At 39.0% G+C, this 21705-nt stretch overlaps 1 protein-coding gene across 6 annotated transcripts; it reads left to right on the top strand.

The window, feature by feature from the left end:
- Positions 1 to 3423: 3423 nt before the first annotated feature.
- On the top strand, positions 3424 to 18657 carry LOC131233559 (3-hydroxyisobutyryl-CoA hydrolase 1-like). Of its 6 annotated transcripts, XM_058230323.1 has the most exons (15): positions 3429 to 3659; positions 4463 to 4666; positions 6716 to 6796; positions 7448 to 7516; positions 8753 to 8816; positions 9005 to 9084; positions 9228 to 9311; positions 12260 to 12344; positions 14046 to 14131; positions 15460 to 15581; positions 16342 to 16411; positions 16833 to 16931; positions 17716 to 17817; positions 17936 to 17977; positions 18123 to 18657. In XM_058230323.1, exons 3-15 carry the CDS (start codon positions 6794 to 6796, stop codon positions 18258 to 18260), a joined length of 1044 nt encoding a protein of 347 aa, XP_058086306.1. In that variant the 5' UTR covers positions 3429 to 3659; positions 4463 to 4666; positions 6716 to 6793; the 3' UTR covers positions 18261 to 18657. The 6 variants fall into 6 exon arrangements, with proteins under 6 accessions (XP_058086304.1, XP_058086302.1, XP_058086306.1 ...); XM_058230319.1 differs by lacking the exon at positions 4463 to 4666 and having other exon boundaries at positions 3427 to 3659; XM_058230320.1 differs by lacking the exon at positions 4463 to 4666 and having other exon boundaries at positions 3431 to 3659; positions 16351 to 16411.
- Positions 18658 to 21705: the final 3048 nt, after the last annotated feature.

Here is a 21705-nt window from a genome sequence, read left to right as displayed (position 1 = left end):
ATTTCATGGATTAAGAAATTGTACGAGCTTGGTATAATTAAGTCAAAATAAACTTTAAAATTCACGAGCCACTCTAAAAAAAGAGTAGAATTGAGCTCCTGCCGTTGGAACCTTCTTGGGGTGTACATGAGTTTTAGATCAGGCTGATATTCGCGTTTGCTATTCAGCCGAATGGAAATCACCTTGTGAATGGGTTGGATGGGATATAAACTTTAAGGTGGCCCAGTAAGGTTTGAATGGTAGCATTTTATGTGGTGTGGCCCACTTGAGTTTTAGTTCTCACATGAGCCAGCAAAACTGAAATAGGGAGTGGGCGACATAGGGACATTGCGAGGGCCCCGAAAGACTGTTGGGTACATGGTCTCCTTGAACACCCAATCTCTGTTGGGCCATCAAGTTGTATGCATCCACTCCATCCAGCATCCAGAGTGGGGTCCCTTATATTAGCCAGATAAAAAACTAAGATGAGCCATATCACTCGAAACAATGTAAAGTTGCACCAAAACCCCTTCAATTCCGGCGAAGTGGCCCACTTGAGTTTTGAATCATGTTGCTTTTGGATTTTCTCATCATCCAGGTGATTCACTCATGATGAAGGGTTTAAAGAAACATACACACCTTGGCGGAACTTGATGTAGAGTGGGCTGCAGACATTTTCATGTCCAGAATGGACCAGAGAAGGCCCGATCGGAGGTAGAAGTCATCAAGACAGTCTGAACCTTAAAACAAGCATATCTCATAAATTGAAATGAGTTACTCAACATACCATATATGATTTTGGGTAGGACGAGCTACTTTACCTGGCCAACCTGGATATGCCGGGTTGCCCATGCCGAATTTGCAAGATTTCATCATATCGATGAACATTTATTTCCGTTTTCACTATTTTTCCACGCTTATTTCTGTTTTCACTATTTTTAGTAAGTTTTAGTTTGATTATAACTCTTTATCCTTTCGGCTTTAGAAGTTGTGTCCAACATGAAGAATGCTTAGAATAATTAAGAAAATAACATGTTAAGCAGGATATTTACTATAAAAAATAAATTTACTATTTATAGTAAGTTACGAATTTTAGAGAGTTTTAATTGTAGTTTAATTTTGAAATTTCTTCCAAGACTTGTATCCATATTTAAAGGATTGTAGAATTAATCGATCAATCAAATTACAAATTTTATAGAATTTATTTCTATTTTTTTTTTTTTTTACAAAAAGTCTCGGTGAGGAGTCCAGAGTAGGGGGGGTTACACGAACTGAATTAGCTCATTTAGCTTGCTCGACTTGACTCAAAAAAGCTCAATTTGACTCAGTTCGAAGCTGAGTTCGAGCCGAGTCGAGCCGATTTTTTTGAGCTCGAAAAAATTTCAAACCGAGTTTGAGCTTGCTTGAGCTTGACTTGACTCAGATTGAACCCCAACTTCAATCGAACTCGGATCGAATTAGTTCGATGACTTGGCTACTTTGATATTGATGTTGCTCACTAAGTGTTTGATGAAATGACTCAACGAAGTGTCAGCTAGTAGTAAGGAAGGTATGTATAAGAAACAAATATCATTTTTTTTTTTGATTTTGATATTGCTTGTAAGGTGTAAAATACTTATAAACAGTTGTTGTTGTTTTACACACAGTGAAAAGTTGAAAGTGCATGGCATATGTTTGTGAAAATGCCATGGAGGCTTGATTGTGGCTCGAACAACTCGAGCAGGACTGATCTGCTGGCCAAACCGAGGTGAGCTGAGTTTGAGCTGGAGACAGTGGCTGAGCCGAGTTGAGCTGAGGCCAGCGTGACTCAGTTCAATTCGGTGTACACCCCGAGCCCAGAGAAGCTCGGTGAATTCAGAGAAGTCACCCTCGTAGAAGACCGTGACGGACGTTAGTCATCCTCAAAGAAGACTGTGATGGACGTCATTACGTTTATCCCTGCGTTGGCGTACCATATCATTGTTTGCTTTGTTGTGGATCCAGATGACTTTTGGCCTCCGGGTCTAGCATGGTGGGGCTTCACCTGATGGACGGGGTGGATGTCCCACCGACTATTTAGCGGGTCCACAGCTTTTTATTATTTTACACGCGGCCTAAGACGTGTTGATTCGGGTCCATCATCTCAAACTTGCCGGTCTAACGTACTTTTCACTTCGTGAGCCACGTGGGTTGACATATACATAAAATCCCCCCCATTCTTCAGGCCCCTGCATCATTTTCATTTTGGAGCATAAAATCATGGCCATACAGAAGTCCGATGAGCCACACCTAAGGCAAATGTTCATAATCAATTAAATTCATTCATCCGATGCGCCTCATAAGAATTACAAAGAATCACATTATTCCATGAAACTTAGGCGGTGTTTTTTTTTTTTTTTTTTTTTTTTTAAAATTTTACATTTAAATATTTTTAATTTCAATTTTTTTATTTTATTTTAACACATATACATACACCACTGCACTCTTACGCCGAAGTGGGATTTTACCACCTCTGGGTACTCGAACCCTTGATGGTGTTGAAACTCCTAAGAGTCTACCACCGGAGTAAGAGCAAGGACCCGCCGAGGTTGGTGGATCCTGGATTGTGGGCCCACTGTGATGTATGTGCTTTCATGGATGCCATCGGTATGTTTTCACGGCACATTTTAGGGTATGATATAAAAAATGAAGTAAATACAAATCTTAGGTGGACTAAGCCACAGGAAACATCTGTGATTGAATATCCACAGCTAAAAACTTCTTAGGGTCCCGAAATGTTTATTTTCCAACTTTTTTGTGAGGTCATAAAAACCTAGATGAAGCGACTATCTAAATACAGCTTTGATTCAAAAGGAAGCGGAATGGCTGGTGTGCCAAACACCACCGATGTGGCTCGTGTGTCCACGTCACCAAGTTATGTGGGTCCCGTCACGAGGTATGATCTATATCCAAACCGTTCATCCACTTGGTGAGCTCGTCTCAGGCTTCAGACAATGCCTGCCATTGAAACCCTATCAGGGGTCATAGAAATTTTGGATTAATATTATATTTGTTTTTTCTCTTCAATTATATGTGACCGTATGAACAAATTGGATAGAAATTAAACTTCACGGCAAGCCTACGAATGTTTTAACGGTGAGAATGGTGTGGTCCATTTGAGCTTAGCAAATTACTCATATTTGGCATCAAGATATAAAATGATCTCTCCAAATGGATGAACGGCGTAGATACAATAAATATATTATTATGGGCCCATGTAACTTTGACCTCCTTTCAACCATTCGGACAATTCGCAGCTGGAGGCAGGCCACGTACCCACAAATTAGTGGTGTATGGTACACCAGCCAATCCGCTTCCGATTCAAAACTGGTGGCCCGACATAAGTTTTTAATTGTCAATCTCCACCTTTTCCTGTGGTGGGGTCCACCTGAGAGTTGTATCTACTTCATTCTTCGGATCATACCCTCAAATGATCTGTCAAAACATATGGACGGCATGGATGTAAGGAAAATGCATCAAGGTGGGCCCCACAGTCAGGGATCCACCCACTTTACCCTGGCAGGTACCTCCGCGAGGTACGCAAGTCTTTTCTGTCCCAGAGGACCTCTTTCTCACTCCCTATTCTCATTTCTTACCGGTGTGATTAGAGGAGATAGAGTATGATGGCCTCCCGCGATGAAAGAAAAGGCGTCGAGGATCAGGTATTTTTGAATTTTCATCTCTCTCTATGGCTCTGGGTTCTTGTTAATTAGTACAGAGAGAAGAGAGAAGGGTAGAGAGGGGGATGTTCACATTCATCTCAATGTACAGTGGAGTTACTGTCCATTGAATTGTACGCGGCCAACATGTCAATTGTATGCATCATCCGAGCCAGTGAAAAGGTTGGTCCCACCAGATTGAACATTGATTGCATAAATCAGGTCCATCGATTCATCAGATGGTCCACTCGTATGCATTGACTCAATCTATTGGCCTTGGCCGTCCATATTTTCTACGGTTTCATAAAGTGTGGCCCGCTTAATGAACAGGTTGTCTTGATTTCTTTTGCTGTCAATGTTAGGGCCAACCTTTCCGGCCGCTCAGATATTGTATACACATGACATGTTGGCCAAGTGGGGTCCACTGAGATGGATGTGAACATTGGTGTCCATTGAGATGGATGTGAACATTTGTCTACTACAAGTGTCGTCCACTGGTTCTTCATCATAATCATGTAAGCCTTATCCAAATTAATTGGGTACGCTGCTCCATCAAGGGCCATACCTTCGATTAGATTATACACTATCTAAGTATTTTCTTACTACCTCTGTCCATGTCCTTTTGGGCCTTCCCCTTGCCCTTGTAGAGCCTTTAACTTAAACCAGCTCACTCCTAATCGGCACAGTTCTTGGTCTCCGTTGCACATGACCGGACCATCTAAGTCTACTTTTCCTCGTCTTATTAACTATGGGTGCTGCTCCAATGTTCCTTCGAATGAATTCATTCCTAATTCAAAATATGACAGAACCAGATCAACGGTGGAGAATAAGCTACGTGGCATACAGGATATCTTTGGAGCATGCGCTGGAGATAAAAGAGATTGGTCATATCTTCAAAGAGCCTTAGCGTTTACGCAATTTCTGGATGAGTATGAGAAACCGTTAAGATCACATCAGTGCTGAAGCTCGCAATGAGCATTCAGCAAAGGGCAAAACATGATTGAGAAAAGGTTGTCACTCTTTCCCAGATGGTTACATGCAAAAGCGCCATGTGGACAGGCGGTTATCCTTGCATTTCATCAAGGAAGGCTATAAATAGCAAATACATATTCGAAGAGAAGGATCCTCATTCGATCAGTCAAAACAAAACTCAATCAAACTAGCACAGTGCTGTTTATCTTACCTTAGTTTAGTTCACCATTCTCATTGCTCATCGCCGTGGGATGTTTAGCTTCTAGGAGTAGTCCAGTTCATCCCTACGCATACGCTGGATCGACTTTAGTGATAGTTGGCAGCTGTAATTCCCTTCCATCTGTGCTTGCATGCTGGATTTGAAAGAAGACCTTAGTTTTAAAAATTGTCCATCTATGCTCATACGCTAGGTTGATTGTAGTTGTAATTATCGGCATTACCTCAACCCTCAACCTCTCTCATTAGCACGTTGCTCCACGAAGCATCTTGCTGTTCTCAGTCAAGTTAGTGATCCCATTGTAGTGGTAAGTATCGCTCATTTTTGCAAATCCATCTTCCATCTATTTTTCGTTCATTCAACTATACAATTGTTGCACCTTCGAAAGTCCTTGATTTTCAAGGCAAAAAAAAAACTCATAGAAGTAAAAGCCCCAACCTTTGCAAGTCGCCTGATAGTGCACCTGACAGTTGGTTAAATAGACAATTGGTCGAGTTACGACTGAGCAGCACTCTATCTTGACGCTAGGGGTCGGCGGTCATGGTTTGAATCGGACCTAATTGGTTCTGGCACACCTGCAAACCTCACACGCATCCCGCGTGGCCGAATTCAAGACCAACAACATCTCCATTTCTTCTACCCAGCTTGAATTCCATGGGCAATATCCTTCTGAATCTCTCCACTCTTATGCATCATTGTCCCAAAGCATTGAAAGTGGTCATTGATTTGAGTGGCCTTGCCTAGATGGGCTAGGAACCTTATTGATTGCGGGATCCTAATTAGGGGAAATGGCCATGTGCACCCAGGTGGTGCCAATGCTCTTAGTGTGTGCTCCTAGATGCATAGTCAGTTACATTATCAATCAGTACCATCATTAAGTTAAACGCATGAAAAGATTATATTGATCACCCCGCCTCACATAGGCCACCCACCCTGAGTGTGCCCCTGCATCACACAAGCAACCCCACTCGAGCCTGGTGTGAAAATGCCCCTGCATTAATCACCCCTGGTGAGGAGTCTTGAACATGAGACCTCCCGCTCTGATACCAATTTGATACAGGGCAATTAACCATTTGCTCTAAAAGCTCGAACTGTTAGAACATGGTGAATCAATCCCTTTATCTCATAGCCCAGGCCCCACATCTCATGGGTTAGGACCTCGGCCGAACTCCCCTCGTGGGCCCCAAATCACATGGGTACCTCCTCACACGAGCCACCCCCCTCACACGAGCCACCTGCCTCACACAGGCCGCCCACCCCGAGTTTGCCCCTGCATTCCATAGGCAACCCCACTCGAGCCCAATGTGAAAATGCCCCTGCATTACGTTATCTGTTCAAAATGGTTCCTTAGAGACATGTTGTACAAAGTAGACCATTAGTTGGATTATTCATATTGATTCTCAGATGTCCATTTGTGTATGTCATTAATTTTATGGAGAAGTTCCTCTAATCGTGAGAAATTTTCATGGTAGTTCATGAAATATGTAAATTTCTCAATGATCCATTTGTTGGCCACCCATGGAAGGGTGAGGATTCCTCCAGCCTTGGGAATTTTAGGTGCATGGCCCATGGGCCATCCAATTAAGGCCCATATATCAACTGTTTGGATTCTGAACAATGGATCCCACTTGCTCCACTTATACATGCTGAAAACCCGAGTTTATCATACAACCCTCCACTTATGTTTCAGCACCTATCTCAATCTTTAGGAAAATATTCAGTTATTCTTATTCTTCTTCTTCTTCTTCTTTTTTTTTTCCTTTCTTTTTTTTTTTTTAAAAAAAATTTTATTTTAATTAATTTATTTATAAACGCGATTTGAAAGTTAGAACGGTTGATTTATCGTTACCTCTCTTTCATGGTTTGCCAGATTTTGGTAGAAGAGAACTCATGTGTAAGGACACTGATACTAAATAGACCGCAGCAATTGAATGCTCTCTCATATCAAATGGTACGTTGGTGGGGTCCGCTGGATAACCATTTGGGTTGCTGTCAATTTTCTACTGTTGCTTATCCCCACAAACCGAATCTATAGACAGTACATTTCTTTGACTCCAAATTTCCATGTTGATTGAAAATGCCCATCTGTTTAAGCGAGTTCTACATCTTAAAGTTTCTTTTTTAATTTATGAAGTACGTATTATGAAATTTATATTTGGAGGAAACCTACCATGTGCTATGTTGCATGCAGCACTTCTGCCCAGTGATCAGGACTGTTGATTTGGTGGACCACAACACAGATAGACTGTAGTCGGAAAGGCAAGGAGATCAGAGTGTGTTAGCCACTCTGATATATGTCTCAAAACAGGGCAATGGTCTAACACTGAGTGGGAGAAACTCATGGCAATGAGGTGGTAGGAGTTGCCCAATCACCATGGTTTTGGCGTATGTTCCATCCACATGGTGATCAATGGTCCTGGTCACCTTACATGTTTGCCATTTTGATGGTGGGGGTTGGCACTTCATAAAGCTTCTATGAAGCATGCATGACAGTAGAATTCTTTTTAGTTATTACAAGCGATGTGTGGTGCGAAGATCCAGCCTATTCTGACATGACTATTGGTTTGATGAACTGATTACTCTGTGTGATGCTGCATTTCAGCTTTATCAGTTAAGGAAGCTTTTCAATGTGTACGAAGAGGATTCCGATGTCAAGCTGGTGATTGTGAAGGTACTATTGCACTGGACTCATAATCAGTTGATACAATCCATGCAGAAATTGCGGAGTGGAGTGAATGTGGAGAATTCCACTAACCACTGTTGGAATTAGATACATGACATCTTTGATAGAGTCACGCATCCAGCATTGGCACGTAAGTGTCCATGTTTAATTGCATTCGTGTATGCATGCGCTCTTTGTTTCCTTCCATTTCCTTGGTTGGTTGCTCTTTTCTGGCGATTTTAAAGGAAAGAAGAGTCATAATTTTATGCGACTGTGATGTATAAAGTGTAAACAGATATAATTTTTTGCAGCCTGGTTATTGCTCGATGCGATAATCATGTGGCGTTTTGTCTTTTTCCTTAACAGGGTGACATGGTGGAATAGCTCTTGGCAACTTGTATCCTCTGGGATAGTTCTGTCTTGCCCTTTAATGAACTTATCAATTACCATTTGAAAAAAAAATATTTGGCCTGTGTTCATTTTTTTCCTGAATTGTTAGTCTTTAAACTTTCCTTTTCTTTTACAAGTTTCCGTCAGAAAGCTAACAAATTAGATTTTTCAGTTTGCTCAAAATCACTTCTCATCTTCCTGCCAGGCCTGATATATAATATATTTGATGTATGATGAGAAATGATGAGGCAATTCATGTGAAGAGATATTAAAGTGAAGATTTGTACCACATGCAGCACAAATGCCAAGGTGGCTCACATGTGCAGGATCCAAGCATGTCATCAGGTGGGAGGATCGATGGACATGTCTTGGCCCCAAAATCAACGTCCATTCATCACGGTGACCATACTTGTACAGGTCATTTTTTCTCCAACTTTCCACTTCGCTCATACACATGGCCCCAGTTCATGAGTGGACCAGCCTGATTTTTGGGCCAGGGCTTGTTTGCACTGGCACCCACCTAATGCCTCGCCTGAATCTTTGCATGTTTACCGCATTGGGAAATGCGCCTCAAATTACCTCGTCAACTTCTCCTTAGCACTACACAACTCATTGCTAAATTGTCCTTACAGTCTTACGAATCTAGATGTATGTTTGTTTACTCATTGATATTCTCTCTTTTTACAAATGCCTTCTGATCTTTAGTTTTCTGTTTGTTTACTAATTGATCTCCTTTCCTTTTACAAATGCCTTGTAATCTTTAGTTTTCTTGGTTTGCATTGTCTTTACTTTTTTTTTTCTTTGCAAAATTTTTATCTGACATGTTTTTAATTTTTGTGTTTCAAATGGTTGCAGGGGAAAGGAAGGGCGTTCTGTGCTGGTGGTGATGTTCTAGCTGTGGCCCATTTCGTAACCACTGGTAGATGTTTCTTTTCTAGCTCGTGACAAATCCTTTAATGACAGGATATAATACTGTACTTGCAATGGATTTTTTTATTATTTTTTTAAAATTTTATTTTTGGTGATATTTAGTCAATGTATTGAATGTTTTATGATGTTTCCCTCAATTTTTATGCTGCTTTTGATAGATTTACTTGTACACATCAGGTCATTGGAGTTTCGGTGCAAAAGTTGCTTGGGCTGAATACATCATTAATTATATATTGGCAACATACAGGAAAATTCAGGTGGTACATCTTTAATTTTGGCATTTTCTTCGTGGTTACTCCACATTGAGAATTGCATGTTTAGGAGTGCAAAGTCCAGTTCTCTTTTTCTTTATTTGTAAAATACAAAAATTTTCAATACTAATTAAGAAACATGGTTCAAGGTTTCAATTCTTAATGGATTCGTCATGGGAGGAGGGGCTGGACTTTCCATACATGGGAAGTTCCGAGTTGCCACAGAGAATTCGGTACTTCCTCTCCCTTTTATAGAACTTGAAATTGCTATAGAATTTTGCACCTTTCAAAGTAGATATTTTTTCTTTTTTCCTTTTTTGGTTAACAGACCAATAATTCGATTGTGAAAAGTGTTTTCATTTCTCAGAATTTCTGAACTAGCAGGCAGTTCTGAAAACCAGTAACTTTTAATATTATTGTATTTTACTGCTTGAAAATCGTTGTTGCCTAAACCCCTCTAAGTTTCATACCTGTTGCTGACATTTTTATTATGAGAATCGCCTCAGCTAGTTCTTGTTGTAGAGATACCAGAATAATGTTTTGATGCTCTGTTTCCATTTGCAAAGTGCAGACTTGTAATTAGACAAGCTAATCATTCCACTGGTGGTCAAGACTTTGGTTTCATTTCACAGTTTAAGTGGTTAATCTTTGCTTGTTTGGGATTCTGATGCATTACTCATTTCAATGAATTAGATATTCTTTATGACCATGCTGGTGAGCAGCAAGAGTGGGAATGTGGGGTTCAGAGAGGGAGCATAAAACCATAAGCTTCATGCTAATTACTTGAAGGTGCATAGAATTTTTAGGAAATATTTTGAATATATTAGGATGGATTAGGAAAATGAAAGATTACTTTGGCTAGGTCATACTCATTAGTCCTAATACATTTTATACAGAGACAATGGTGGCCTTAATGCAAATCTACCATGGAATGGTGGAAGCCAAATAGTAGCTGAGGAAAGGAAAACGTCACATCTGAGGAAAAGTGTGGAAAAGGAAAAGTTTCCTTTTCTTTAGGTCCTGGTATGAAAAAGGAAATTACCCTTTATAGAAGAAATCTGAGGAAAAGGAAATCAACTTCCTCGAAAAGTTTCCTTTTCTTTACGTCCGAGCATGGAAAAGGAAATGACCCTTTATAGAGGAAATCTTAGGAAATTTGAAGAAAAGGAAATCAATTTCCTCCATCCTCCTGTCTTTCACAAATGAGGGAAACCATCGCATATGAAGAAATCAATTTCATTTCCTTTGTTACTTTTTTATTTCCACCAATCAAAACAGCCCGTTAGGAAAGCCGATCTACTCGAATACATTTCTTCAAGTCAAGCTACACCATCATTCTTGGAAGCTGGAAGTATTTTATGTGGATACTAATGTAGAGTGGGCTGCAGATACATTCTTAGCACATTTGGACCAAAAGAAGCCTGAATGAAAGTGGAAGTAGTCCGTCAGAACTGGGCCCGGTCCTTCGTAGGGCATGACATAATTGGCCCCAAGCATGTCTGGTTCAAAGAGATTCATTCCAAATATGGAGAATTGTTGTTCAAAGTATTGATCATAAAACAACCGTAACTTTTGATCCGAGCATCGTCACGAAACGCATGACCTATCAATCTTTATGTAATGGTGCATCCAGGGTCAACCAACTAGCTACGCCGGCCGAAGATGTCCGTTTCACGAGAAAAAACACTTCTTCAGGGTTAAAATTGAGATTTTAGGAAATTTTACTATTTTTGGTAATTTCTGTTATTGTTGTATTTCCCTATTTTTATAGTTTTAGGATTTTCGTCTTTTTTAGAAGTTGCTTGTAACAATGCTGGGAATGTTCTGGTAAGATCTTATTGGACATTTTTATTTTTAGCAAATTTAGCTTTTGGGGAGATTTTGTTATTTCGTGTAATCTCTAACTGAATTAGGGTTTTGGGGTCATTCATATAAGTGATGTAATTGAGAAATCTTATATTATTATTCAATTAAATTAATCGAATTCTCTCTTTCTTCTTGTGGACTTAAGAACTTGCCTTGTGGATTTAAGGTCTTGATTACTTGAGGAAGACGGTGATCTTCTTCACTATTATTTCACGCTTTTCCCTGCATCAGATACCAATGTTGGATATGAAGGCTTATGGTAAAATTGTATTGCACGCTGGTGCCAGCTGTTTTTGGGTTCAATTGACATTCTTCCATTGCTGGGTAATATGTATGCAGTGTCATGATCTTTCTTTATTTTTCTTTGGGTTACGGATTTATTTTTAGGGAATTCACTTCTGAAAATACACATTCATGCTCCTTTTTTATTGTAATAGATCTATTGTTTAAAATGAAAGGAAGAAAACATATGCAAGTTGGTATTAACTTCTGCACGGTAGTGAACTCTGATTCCTGCATTTGTATAAACTTTCTATGACTGTGTTCTATATCCTAAATATTTGTTTATGTTGATTTCTACATTGCTTCTCATTTTTGTTCCTCTTGATTGTATCCCTAATAGCCAACATAGTTGCTACGGAAGTCATGTAAACGGGATGAATCACTGGATCATGAGTTCCCGCTTGAGCCATTTCAAAAGCCATTGCTGGAATATTTCTATCATTTTAATTACCTTTTGTTTTCCTATAAAATGTGATGTTTTTCCTTTTTTTTTTTAAAAAAAAAAGAAAAAGAAAAAAAGGAGAAAAAAAGACTAATACTCTCTCTCTCTCTCTCTCTCTCTCTCTCTCTCTCTCTCTCTCTCTCTCTCTCTCAGGGTTTCTTATTTCAAACAGGAACCTATTAATTCATCATCTAGAGAATGATAGATAGGCCATACATTTCCGCAATGAAGTCCAACTAATATATTTTCATGTTCGAAATGTATGTGCTTCAAGAATGCATAAAGCTTGACCATTGAAATTTAAAATTTGCTAGATCTATTTATCGACATCATAGCCTTGTTCCAGCTATTTGATTTCAGTGTTAGATCTATTCATTTGCCACAAGTCCCCGTTATCTTTTATTGAAAATATTTCAGATTATTGTTTCCCATCTAATGAGAGAGGATACTAAATCAATAGGGCATATTGAATGGTAATATATAGTTGCACTCTTCTAACATGCGATGTAAGTAATCACATACTCGTGTTCTTAGAGTGCCAGTTTTCCTTTTCACCAGACAAGTGCATGATCTATAGGCAATTTTGTGTAGGTTTTTGCCATGCCAGAAACAGCACTGGGACATTTCCCAGATACGGGGGCTTCTTATTTTCTGTCCAGGCTCCCTGGCTTTTTTGGTAACATCTTCAACTTTGAGTTGACTTTCAATGACAATTTTATTGTTATCTATGCTTGATTTAATACAGATAGAATATCTCATTTCAAAATATAATAATTTATTTTAGTATTGGGCTATTTTCTTGGTAACCATAGGGGGTTGAGAAGACATTTTTGGTTCTTTTAGTTCAGTATTTTGTTGTCAAAAATCATCTATATATGAAGTGATCTATGACCCTTTCAGTTCTTGGCTTCTCATCCAAAATCTTATGGGAATTTGGCTTGATGAAGAATTTGCCTGGTTTTATTGATATACTATGATAAAATCATTTAAAAAAAAAAATATTTTTAAATTTTATGTTTTAGTTTGTTTGACATCCAAAATTCTAGGAGAGGATTCAAGTTGGAGTCGACATCTTCAACTTCTTACAAGTAAATTGGCATTGATTTCTAACACCCCACTTCAATCAATCTCCACTTCCCGCTTCTTATCTGCGTTTCCAAGCTTGTCCCAATCCAACCTACCTATCAAAGGTAGAAAAAAGAAGAAGGAAGCTTGTGCAATATACTGCCATTGCAAGTTTGTCAGCATCCTATCGACAGAGTTGATAGTAAATCATTTTTATGGTTTGTCGCTATCTTCTTGATGTGATATTTCACCTAAACATGGTTTGATTAAGCTGGGAACACTGGATTTGAGGCCACCAGGTTAGACCTTAAATTGCTGCACTTCTGCTACACTCTTTAATCTATATTCTTCTAGCATCTCCCACTAACTGTTAGCTGCACAGTGCACACTGCCAACAACTTCTGCCACTGTCTCTTGATGGAAGACACCAAACAAGTTGAAAGTTTCTTGCGATATCAACAGATGAAATCATTTCTGAAAAAAGACATTACCAAACAACCGTTTGTTACTACCATGCTGATATTTTGACTTGTGCTACATAGATACTGGTTATAGTTGCATGCGTAATGATTATGAGCTTTAGTTATGCATGAAGTTGTCAGCAGATATTCTTGTAAATTTCAGATTGTTGTAAAATTAATGTTTGAAAGTATTTCAAGGCATGTCTGGTTATTAATTCTCTATAAAAATTTGAGCTGCAAGGGGTGTTCGGAAATTTACCTTTTTACAACAGCATTTTTGAGCACTGCTTGAAACTGCTGTAACTTGATATTCTACTCTGAATTAAGGGTAGATGCCTCTTACATCATCACCACTATCATCATAGCCTTGTGCTATCTAGATGCCCCGTATGTATTTTATTGGTAGATGCGAATGCCCGTGTAGTTGCATTTGGCATCCCCAACTGAGTCCCACATCACTTGAGTGACATTTTATTGAGGAATTGGAGTGCTGTTTTATTTTATTTTATTTTGGATGCTTTCTTTCTCAGCACTTCTATGAAAAGGGGCAAAAGAGGAAGCCACGTTGTCCTCTTCGGCAGTACTCCTTCTCCTGGCTCATTTTTGCTGTATTGTGTGGTTTCTTGTTGCTAGTTGCACATTCTCCTTAGATGCTTGTTCTACACTAGACATTTCAAGATGTGTTAGATGTGTCTGATTGTTATTTTTCATGATTTTTATTTTTATGACTTGGGTCTATTTAAAATTTGATTGTTTCCTGACATATTTTCAACAATCTTGGAAGACCTTGTGAATTTCTGCCAAGTTTCAACTACTTCTAGAATTAATTCTCCAAATCTATATTTTTCCAGGTGAATATCTTGGTCTTACTGGTACAAGGTTGGATGGTGCTGAAATGCTTGCATGTGGACTTGCAACACACTTTGTCTCTTCCAAGGTATATGCCTCCTTGATAGATAGGATGAAATACAAGTTTTCCTAAGAAAATTATCTGTTTTAGAAAAATTATTTTTATTGGGCAATCTTTGCCAATTTCTTAATAATTTAATAAATAAATATGTTGTTAAAAGAATATTCTTATTGGCATTTGCCAATGTTATTATCCGCTCTACTAGTCACCTTATGTGGACTGAACCTCGGAACGAAAAAAAAAAGGAAAAAAGAAAAAAGAAAAAAAAACCTTATGAGCAATGCTAAAATGCAGCTTTCTTCATAGTTCTATGCAGCTCCCTCTATACCATGACAATTGGACAACTCTTAACATACAGTCTTTGTGAGTTATGCTGGTTGAACATTGGCAGTTCTAACAATTCCTTTTGCAGGCTACTGATCAATCGATACCAGAGTCCAATCCTCTCTTCTCTCTGTATATAGCTATGCACATGGTGGTAGTCTAGATCAATAGTCCCAGTCACCACACACGTTTGCCATGTTCTTAGTTGGAGTGACAAAGAACTTCTGCAATGAGAGCTGTATATTATCATTCCTCATCCATATTCTTAGTCGGCATACCTCTATTAGCAAACAAGGATGTTTAGTGACCTGCATGATTTCTACAACGTGGGTCTATTTCTGGGATAACGTGTTCAATGATAAAATATCTCATCTTGCTCCTAGAAGCAGCATGTCAGGGGTAGCAATGGGCCAGAGCCTGGGCCCCTAACTTGGCCCAAGAGCCAGGCCATCCACACCTGGTGCCTGGGTCGGGCTGATTGAGTGGTCAGCACAGCCTGGATTGGTTACTGAGACATGCACTGTGCTGCACACAAGTGTGAGATCCAATATGTGTTGCTCACAAGTGTGAAATCTAGTTCATCCATCCTGAGGGTCTGGCCATGCCGATGCACAGGTGAAATCACTCAAAATGTGGGCCATGGTGTTAGAAACAAATGGACAGCTAAGAAAAACTTGGTCGGTTTTTTCTTGGCTGTTCACTTGTTTTGTGAGCTGTGGACGTGCAATTTGTGAATTGGCATATTTTTTGGGCAGGTCACCTACACAATGTGATCCAACCCAACTTGGGGACAGCTAGGATAATGCACCCATATGAGATCCACCTTTTTATCCTCTCTTTTCCTTACAAGGCTGGCCCCAGCTTGTCCTAGCCTTAGAGTCCTGGCCTGACGACCTGGTAGGGCGAAGGCCAAGGCAAGGGCTCAGGGGAGGAGGGGCGGGCTGGGGCAAACCCTGGCATGGCCTGACACATTGCCACTCCTAAGCATGGTTGCAAGGGATACTTTGTAATTTTCCTTTTATCAGTAACAGGGATTGCCTTTGCTGGAAGCAGCACTATTTAAGGTGGATACAGCGGATCCGAACATTGTTTCTGCAATTATTGATGAGTTTTCACAATGTGCGCCATTGAAAGAAAAAAGTGCTTGTTATAGGTAAGTTTGTTATTTACTTAGATTGCTGTCATGGGAAAGCATGTCTTTCAGTTCCTTCTATCCTCTTTTCTACATTCTATTCTTTTAAGCAATTTTGAAGTAAACTGAAGTTGGATTTCCATGCAAAGATAATTGCAGTATCTGTTCCATCAAGGCCAAAATTTACTAAGTCGATGGGGATGTTGAAGCTGTCATCCTTAGGCATCAGTCACCAAAGTTGCTGTCATTGACTCTCTCTCTTTCTCTCTTCTCTTCTTCTTGTAAATCTGATGATAAATAGCCGGGGAGATGATGATGATAAGGACAGGTTTATTGCAAAAAATAAAGAACGGATACAACTAATGAAAGGGACAAAGATCTCCCAAAGTCCCAGTAGATGCAATCATCTAACAGTCATTGATAACTATAGTCCATAAACATTGAACTACTTGTGACTTCCCTTTAGAAACATTTTTTTTTTTTTTATCAATACCATGAGGATATAAAAGAGTTTTTATCTTTTATGCAGGCCATCTGTTAGAAGAATAGATCCCATGAAAAAGGCAATGGGTGGCATTCAATTTTGATACCTTGATATCTTGCATTTCAGAAAATAACCATCCATCTCATTCTGTCTGATAGTGCTGCCAAAAGATTAGTGCAGCACATGTTGCTGATTTCAGTTTTAAATTTAAACCATATGTAATCTGGTCTCTCCATTGGAACAATATATCACCTGGATATCAGCATTTGCTTTGATTTATGTTGATGGTTTGTGGAGTGGTTGCAGAATGGATACTATAGACAGGTGCTTCTCCAAGAGAACAGTTGAAGAAATTTTATCTGCACTTGTAAGTTGATGAAGCAAAAAATTCCCTTTATCGATAAAGTGAAGAATTTCTATGTAGAAAATGATTTTTTGAAAGCTTTCCTCTTTTAACCTTTTGCCATTTTCAATTTCTATTTGGTTTCTTGATGTTCTAGCCATGGAGAGAGATCTTAGCAATGTATTCCGTAATGTTAACGGTGACCGTAATGGCTACCCCTGTTACCCTTACGATACGGGCTGTAATCACCATTACTCTCTCTCCCCCTCCCTCCCTGCCTCCCTCCCTCTATGAGGCCGTTGTGGCTGTTACAGGGGGCGTAATGGGCTATTACGAGGCATTTTTTGTGTAACGGTGGCCATTGTTACCGTTATATAATGGCCGTAACTAACCCTTCTTTCATACCTTGGATGTTAGGCATGGTAATGGTGTCTGATTGATGTAGGAGAAAGAGGCTACAAAGGGACCCGATGAGTGGATCACCAAGACAATTAAGTCACTGAAGAAGGCATCTCCCATAGGTCTTAAGGTTTCTCTTAGATCGGTAAGGTTTCAACACGCTTACAATATGTCTTCACCATTTCATGTGTCTGTATAATGGTTTATTTGGATAAGTTTTATGAAAATCACCAAAACAGTTGGAACCAAAAAAATAAAATAAAATCCCACGCAGGAGTTGACAACAAAGATCTTGATTTCCACCCAAAAAGATAATTAAAAAAAATCCAAGGTGGCAGGTCAGTTGATAAGATCAGAGCCTAAGGCGCCTCTTGATCAATAAGAGTCAAAGCCATGAAAGATGTGATGCTTTTAGAGAAGGCAAGCTTTCAGTTCCAGTAATGAAGTGATATGGTTTGGCCTTCAGAAGATAATGGAGTTGCTTCAGATATAAATATATGATTAAAAAGTCAAAAGAAACTTTGACCAAATGCAGAAGTGAGAAAAAGAAGAAGAAGAAATGTACTATATTTAAAACAAACAGTTAACACTTCCAAATCTTGGTACTCAGCTGTTGCTTAAGCATGCATGCTATATACAATCTGGAGTTCAAACCTTATCATTAAAATATCGAAATGGCAGTTATTTAGGTACATAAAAACAAGTCTAGAACCATACTGACTCCTCTGTGGTCTAGGGTGCGTTTGGGTGCATCAAATATCATGAAATTCATGATTAATCAGTCTATTTTGGTGCAAATTTCATGATATTTTATGAAATTTGGTGCAACCAAACACACCCTTACCTAGAACATCTCAAATCAACATCTTACTGCTGAAATATAAGCTTTCTACTCATTTTGTCCTAAACTACTCTTCATGCAATTCCAGATCAGAGAAGGAAGGTTGCAAAGCGTCGGTCAGTGCCTAATCCGAGAGTACAGAATTTGCTGCCACGTCTTCCGAGGAGAAGTCAGCAAGGATTTCTTTGAGGTCTCCCGAACAATCTCTAGCAATTAATCTTCATATATTCTGTTCCTTATTTGAACTTTCCTTCTTTTTTTTTTTTTTAAAAAATATTATTAAAAAAAAAAAAAACATTCTCTTGCAGGGTTGCAGGGCTATACTGTTGGACAAGGACAAAAACCCGAAGGTTGAAGAACAATCTCTTTTATCTCCTATCCCCTCTTTTCCTTTACCATATTTGATGAATTTTCTGGGCATGGCCTTTCTTTTCTTTTTTCCGTTTTTCCTTTTTTTTTTTTTTTTTTTTTTTTTTTTTGTGCTTGATTTTGCAGTGGGAACCTTCTAAGTTAGAGCTGGTTAATGACGAGATGGTGGATCAGTATTTCTCCAAGGTGGACGATGAGGAATGGAAAAATTTAAAGCTTCCACTCAGATCAGATCTGGCTGTCTCAGCTATAGCAAAGCTTTGAGTGGCTTTCTATATGATGCTCCAACACGCAATGCACTTTTGATACTGTAACCATCTGCAGTGGGGCCTTGGCCATAGATGAAAGATTGGGTCTGGTGTATGACGTTGGATGGCTGATTGCACTGCCATCTTGTAAAGTTGGAGTTATGTGGCACGATTTGCTTTATAATTGATTTTCCTAGTTTCATGTAGCTGTTGTCATGGGCGTGTATCATGGATGAATTTAAGAAGTTTGTTCCTCTCCACAAAATTACCTCTGAAATACTCTCATACAAATGAAGGTTGTATTGTTTGTACATGTCTGTATAATGGTGCTTGATACCTTGTTTCTGTTGGGTGGTCAGGTTGGTCTAGTTCCAACCAGATGGAAATAAAAATGTATTTAAGGTGGGCCGCTATGAGATTTGTCCAATGTGAAACTTTACAATGTTGATCCTAAAAGATTGCAGTAAAAAAACCTGAAGATTCAGCTGCCTCACCAGCAATCTTTGAAATGGTGGAATCGACTGTGATCCCTAATGATTCTTTCTGATTGGAAAACCTTTGAAATGTACTTGATAGCAGAATGACAATCTCACAGAATAGAAGGTTCCTCGTGATGAGTGTCTTGGCCCTTGACCTTTTCTCCATCAGCTAAAAACAGATAGCTGGCTTTTCACTGTGTTAAGTTCCAACTCATCGCTCAGTGGTAGATAAGAGTGTCTCAGATGTTCAGTAACACTTCCAATGCTTTGACAACATAACCTGCCAATTTCAATCTTCAAATCACCTGATTCAGCATCAAATATATGTTTTCTGATTATGGGTGAGAAAAATCTCCAACCAGAAATGCTAAGGAGGTATTCTGCTAGGAATCCATATGCATAGTAATGTGTTTACTGTGTAAATAGAGTTTGTTTTTTTGGTCTATTTTTCATATATAACTCATTTTCCTACATTGGTTTATGCTACTGCATACTAGTGTGAAATTCTGTGTTCAAATTGTGTCCAAAGGAGGGTATGGTGAGCTTGTACATGTTTCAAGCACCACTCATCAAACCCCATGCAAATGAAGCCCACCATACACATCAACACTCACAGGATCCACATTTATGAGTCCAAAAAAAAGTAGACGAACTGTTTGTACCTATTCCAAACATCACATACATAAAAATTAAAAAAATCATCATTTGGTCCTTCACAATCCATGCAAATTAATGCGAATGGATCCACCATTAACACATGTGGGGACCACATTTATGGGTCTAAAAAAGAGGAGATAGATCCATTTCCACATGTTCTGAACATCACATACATTAAAAAATAATAATAATAAAAAATCATCATTTAGTCTATCACTATCCATGCAAATCACGATAAATGGGTCCATCATACATGTAACACACATGAGGCCCATATTTTTGGCCCAAAAGGAGTGGACAGGCTTGTTTGCACCTATCCACATTACATAATAAAAAGTCATCATTTGGTTATCACCATCCATCCATTTGGCAGACGGGTCCCATCATATGCATCGGCACACATGACGCCCTCAATTTAAGCCCTCGATTTAACGACTAAAAAAAAAAATAAAAAAAACTGTACAATACATAGACTTGCATCTGTTCAAACGATCTAAACATTAATGCCAAACAGTCTATTTAGAGGTCACTTGTGATTGCCCATCCCTTTGAAATCAATTCCATTGGATGATCCTAACCATCATATTACTAGTTTTGGAAATTCTAGTTAAAGAGGTCGAAGCATTGATATGGACAGTCCATCATGTTCCCACCTTTGATTGCCCACCCCCTTAAATTACTTTGATTGAAGGATCCTAACAATCAAATTGGTGGTTTGGGAAATGGACAATCCATGTTGATTTATCATATGATTTTTGGTTTTGAAATGGACAGTCCGTATAACGTATATATACTAGAGAGGTCCGAGAATCGGTGTAGACCGTCCAGCATGTGGAGCCTATCTTTGATTGCATATCCCCTCAAATCACTTAGATTTGATGATCATAACTATTAGACTAGTAGTTTGGAAATAGACAAATATCAGCTTGATCCAAAACTTTATTTTTGTTTTTTCAATTTATCTTAGTAAGAATGACTCTATGAATAGCGTATATATAAATACCAGAGGACATGAAGGAAGTTTCAATAATAGGCATTGGATCTACCTCATTTTAGCTCCCCTAACCTAAAAAAAACTGGAAAAACCGATGGATGAGGTAGATATCTTACAAATATAGGTAAGCCCCACGTAATTCCCTGGAAGTTCCTGCTAAAGGCTTTAAGATGCAACTGCTTCCATCCTTCGCAGCAGCGGCGGATTGAGTGTTAACACCCACAGTGGGCCTACATTGATGATATGTTATATATCTATGCTGTCTATCCATTTTTACAGCTCATTTTAGTACGTGGTCCAAAAAATAAGTATATCCAAATCTCAAGTGGATCACACCACTAGAAACAGTGGTTATATTATGCATATCCAAATCTCAAGTGGATCACACCAATGGAAACAGTGGTTATTAAAGGTGTACCATTAAAAACTTCCCTGAGCTCACCATTAAGCAGATCCATCATCCAACCTGTTGATAAAGTCAACTAGACCTGGATGAAGGGAAAATATAAAGATTAGATTGATCCAAAACTTTTGTGACCTAAAAAAGTTTTTAATGGTCATTTATTACTTTTTCAAGTGTGGTCCACCAGAGTTTTGAATCAAAATCTACTTAAATTTTGGTATAACATTTTAAAATGAGCTGAAAAAAATGCATGGCCAGCGTTGATATATAAAACATTCACGGTTAGGTAACACAGGTAATACCGGGGGGTAATAACTGATTTTCGATTCTATCTTTTTTAACAACTCCCTATCCTTCTCTATAACTCAGCGAGAGCGAGTCTTCAAAGGCTCTGTTAATACGATATGAAAACTTACAAATGAGAAATCAGTGCAAAGCGGGACGGGTAATCCAAACCACGTCCACCACCTGCACAACACACGTGCAATGATTGTGAACCGTTGATTTCACGAGTCATCAGTTAGATGGGCCATGACCCAAAGAGGACAGCTAATTGAACGCACCTCAATCATGGAAAAGAGGTGCACTTGTTCCCCGATCAGATCCGATCACAGCAGTGGACGTGCCACATCCAAAAAATCAGATCTAGATGATCATCAAGTCGGAAACTCCTATCCAAAAATAAATGAACGGTTACATAGATATGCCGATGATTCAGTCCTATTTACATGTGTGGCAAACCTGATGGATGATACTAGCCTATTTTAATTAGATGCGCGGAATCTATCGAGTGGGGATAGCTTGACGAGCCTGTCCTAACTTACACAAGTATCACTCGTGTCTACGTGAGCACGTGAGAATGGCCCCTACTTGTGCAATCTGACAAGAAATCATTCTTTTCTTTTTTAATAATCCACGTGGTCCACCT

Source organism: Magnolia sinica, chromosome 18 (assembly GCF_029962835.1).
Source record: "Magnolia sinica isolate HGM2019 chromosome 18, MsV1, whole genome shotgun sequence".
Taxonomy (NCBI): domain Eukaryota; kingdom Viridiplantae; phylum Streptophyta; class Magnoliopsida; order Magnoliales; family Magnoliaceae; genus Magnolia; species Magnolia sinica.
This window is presented reverse-complemented; position numbering and strand designations above follow the sequence as displayed.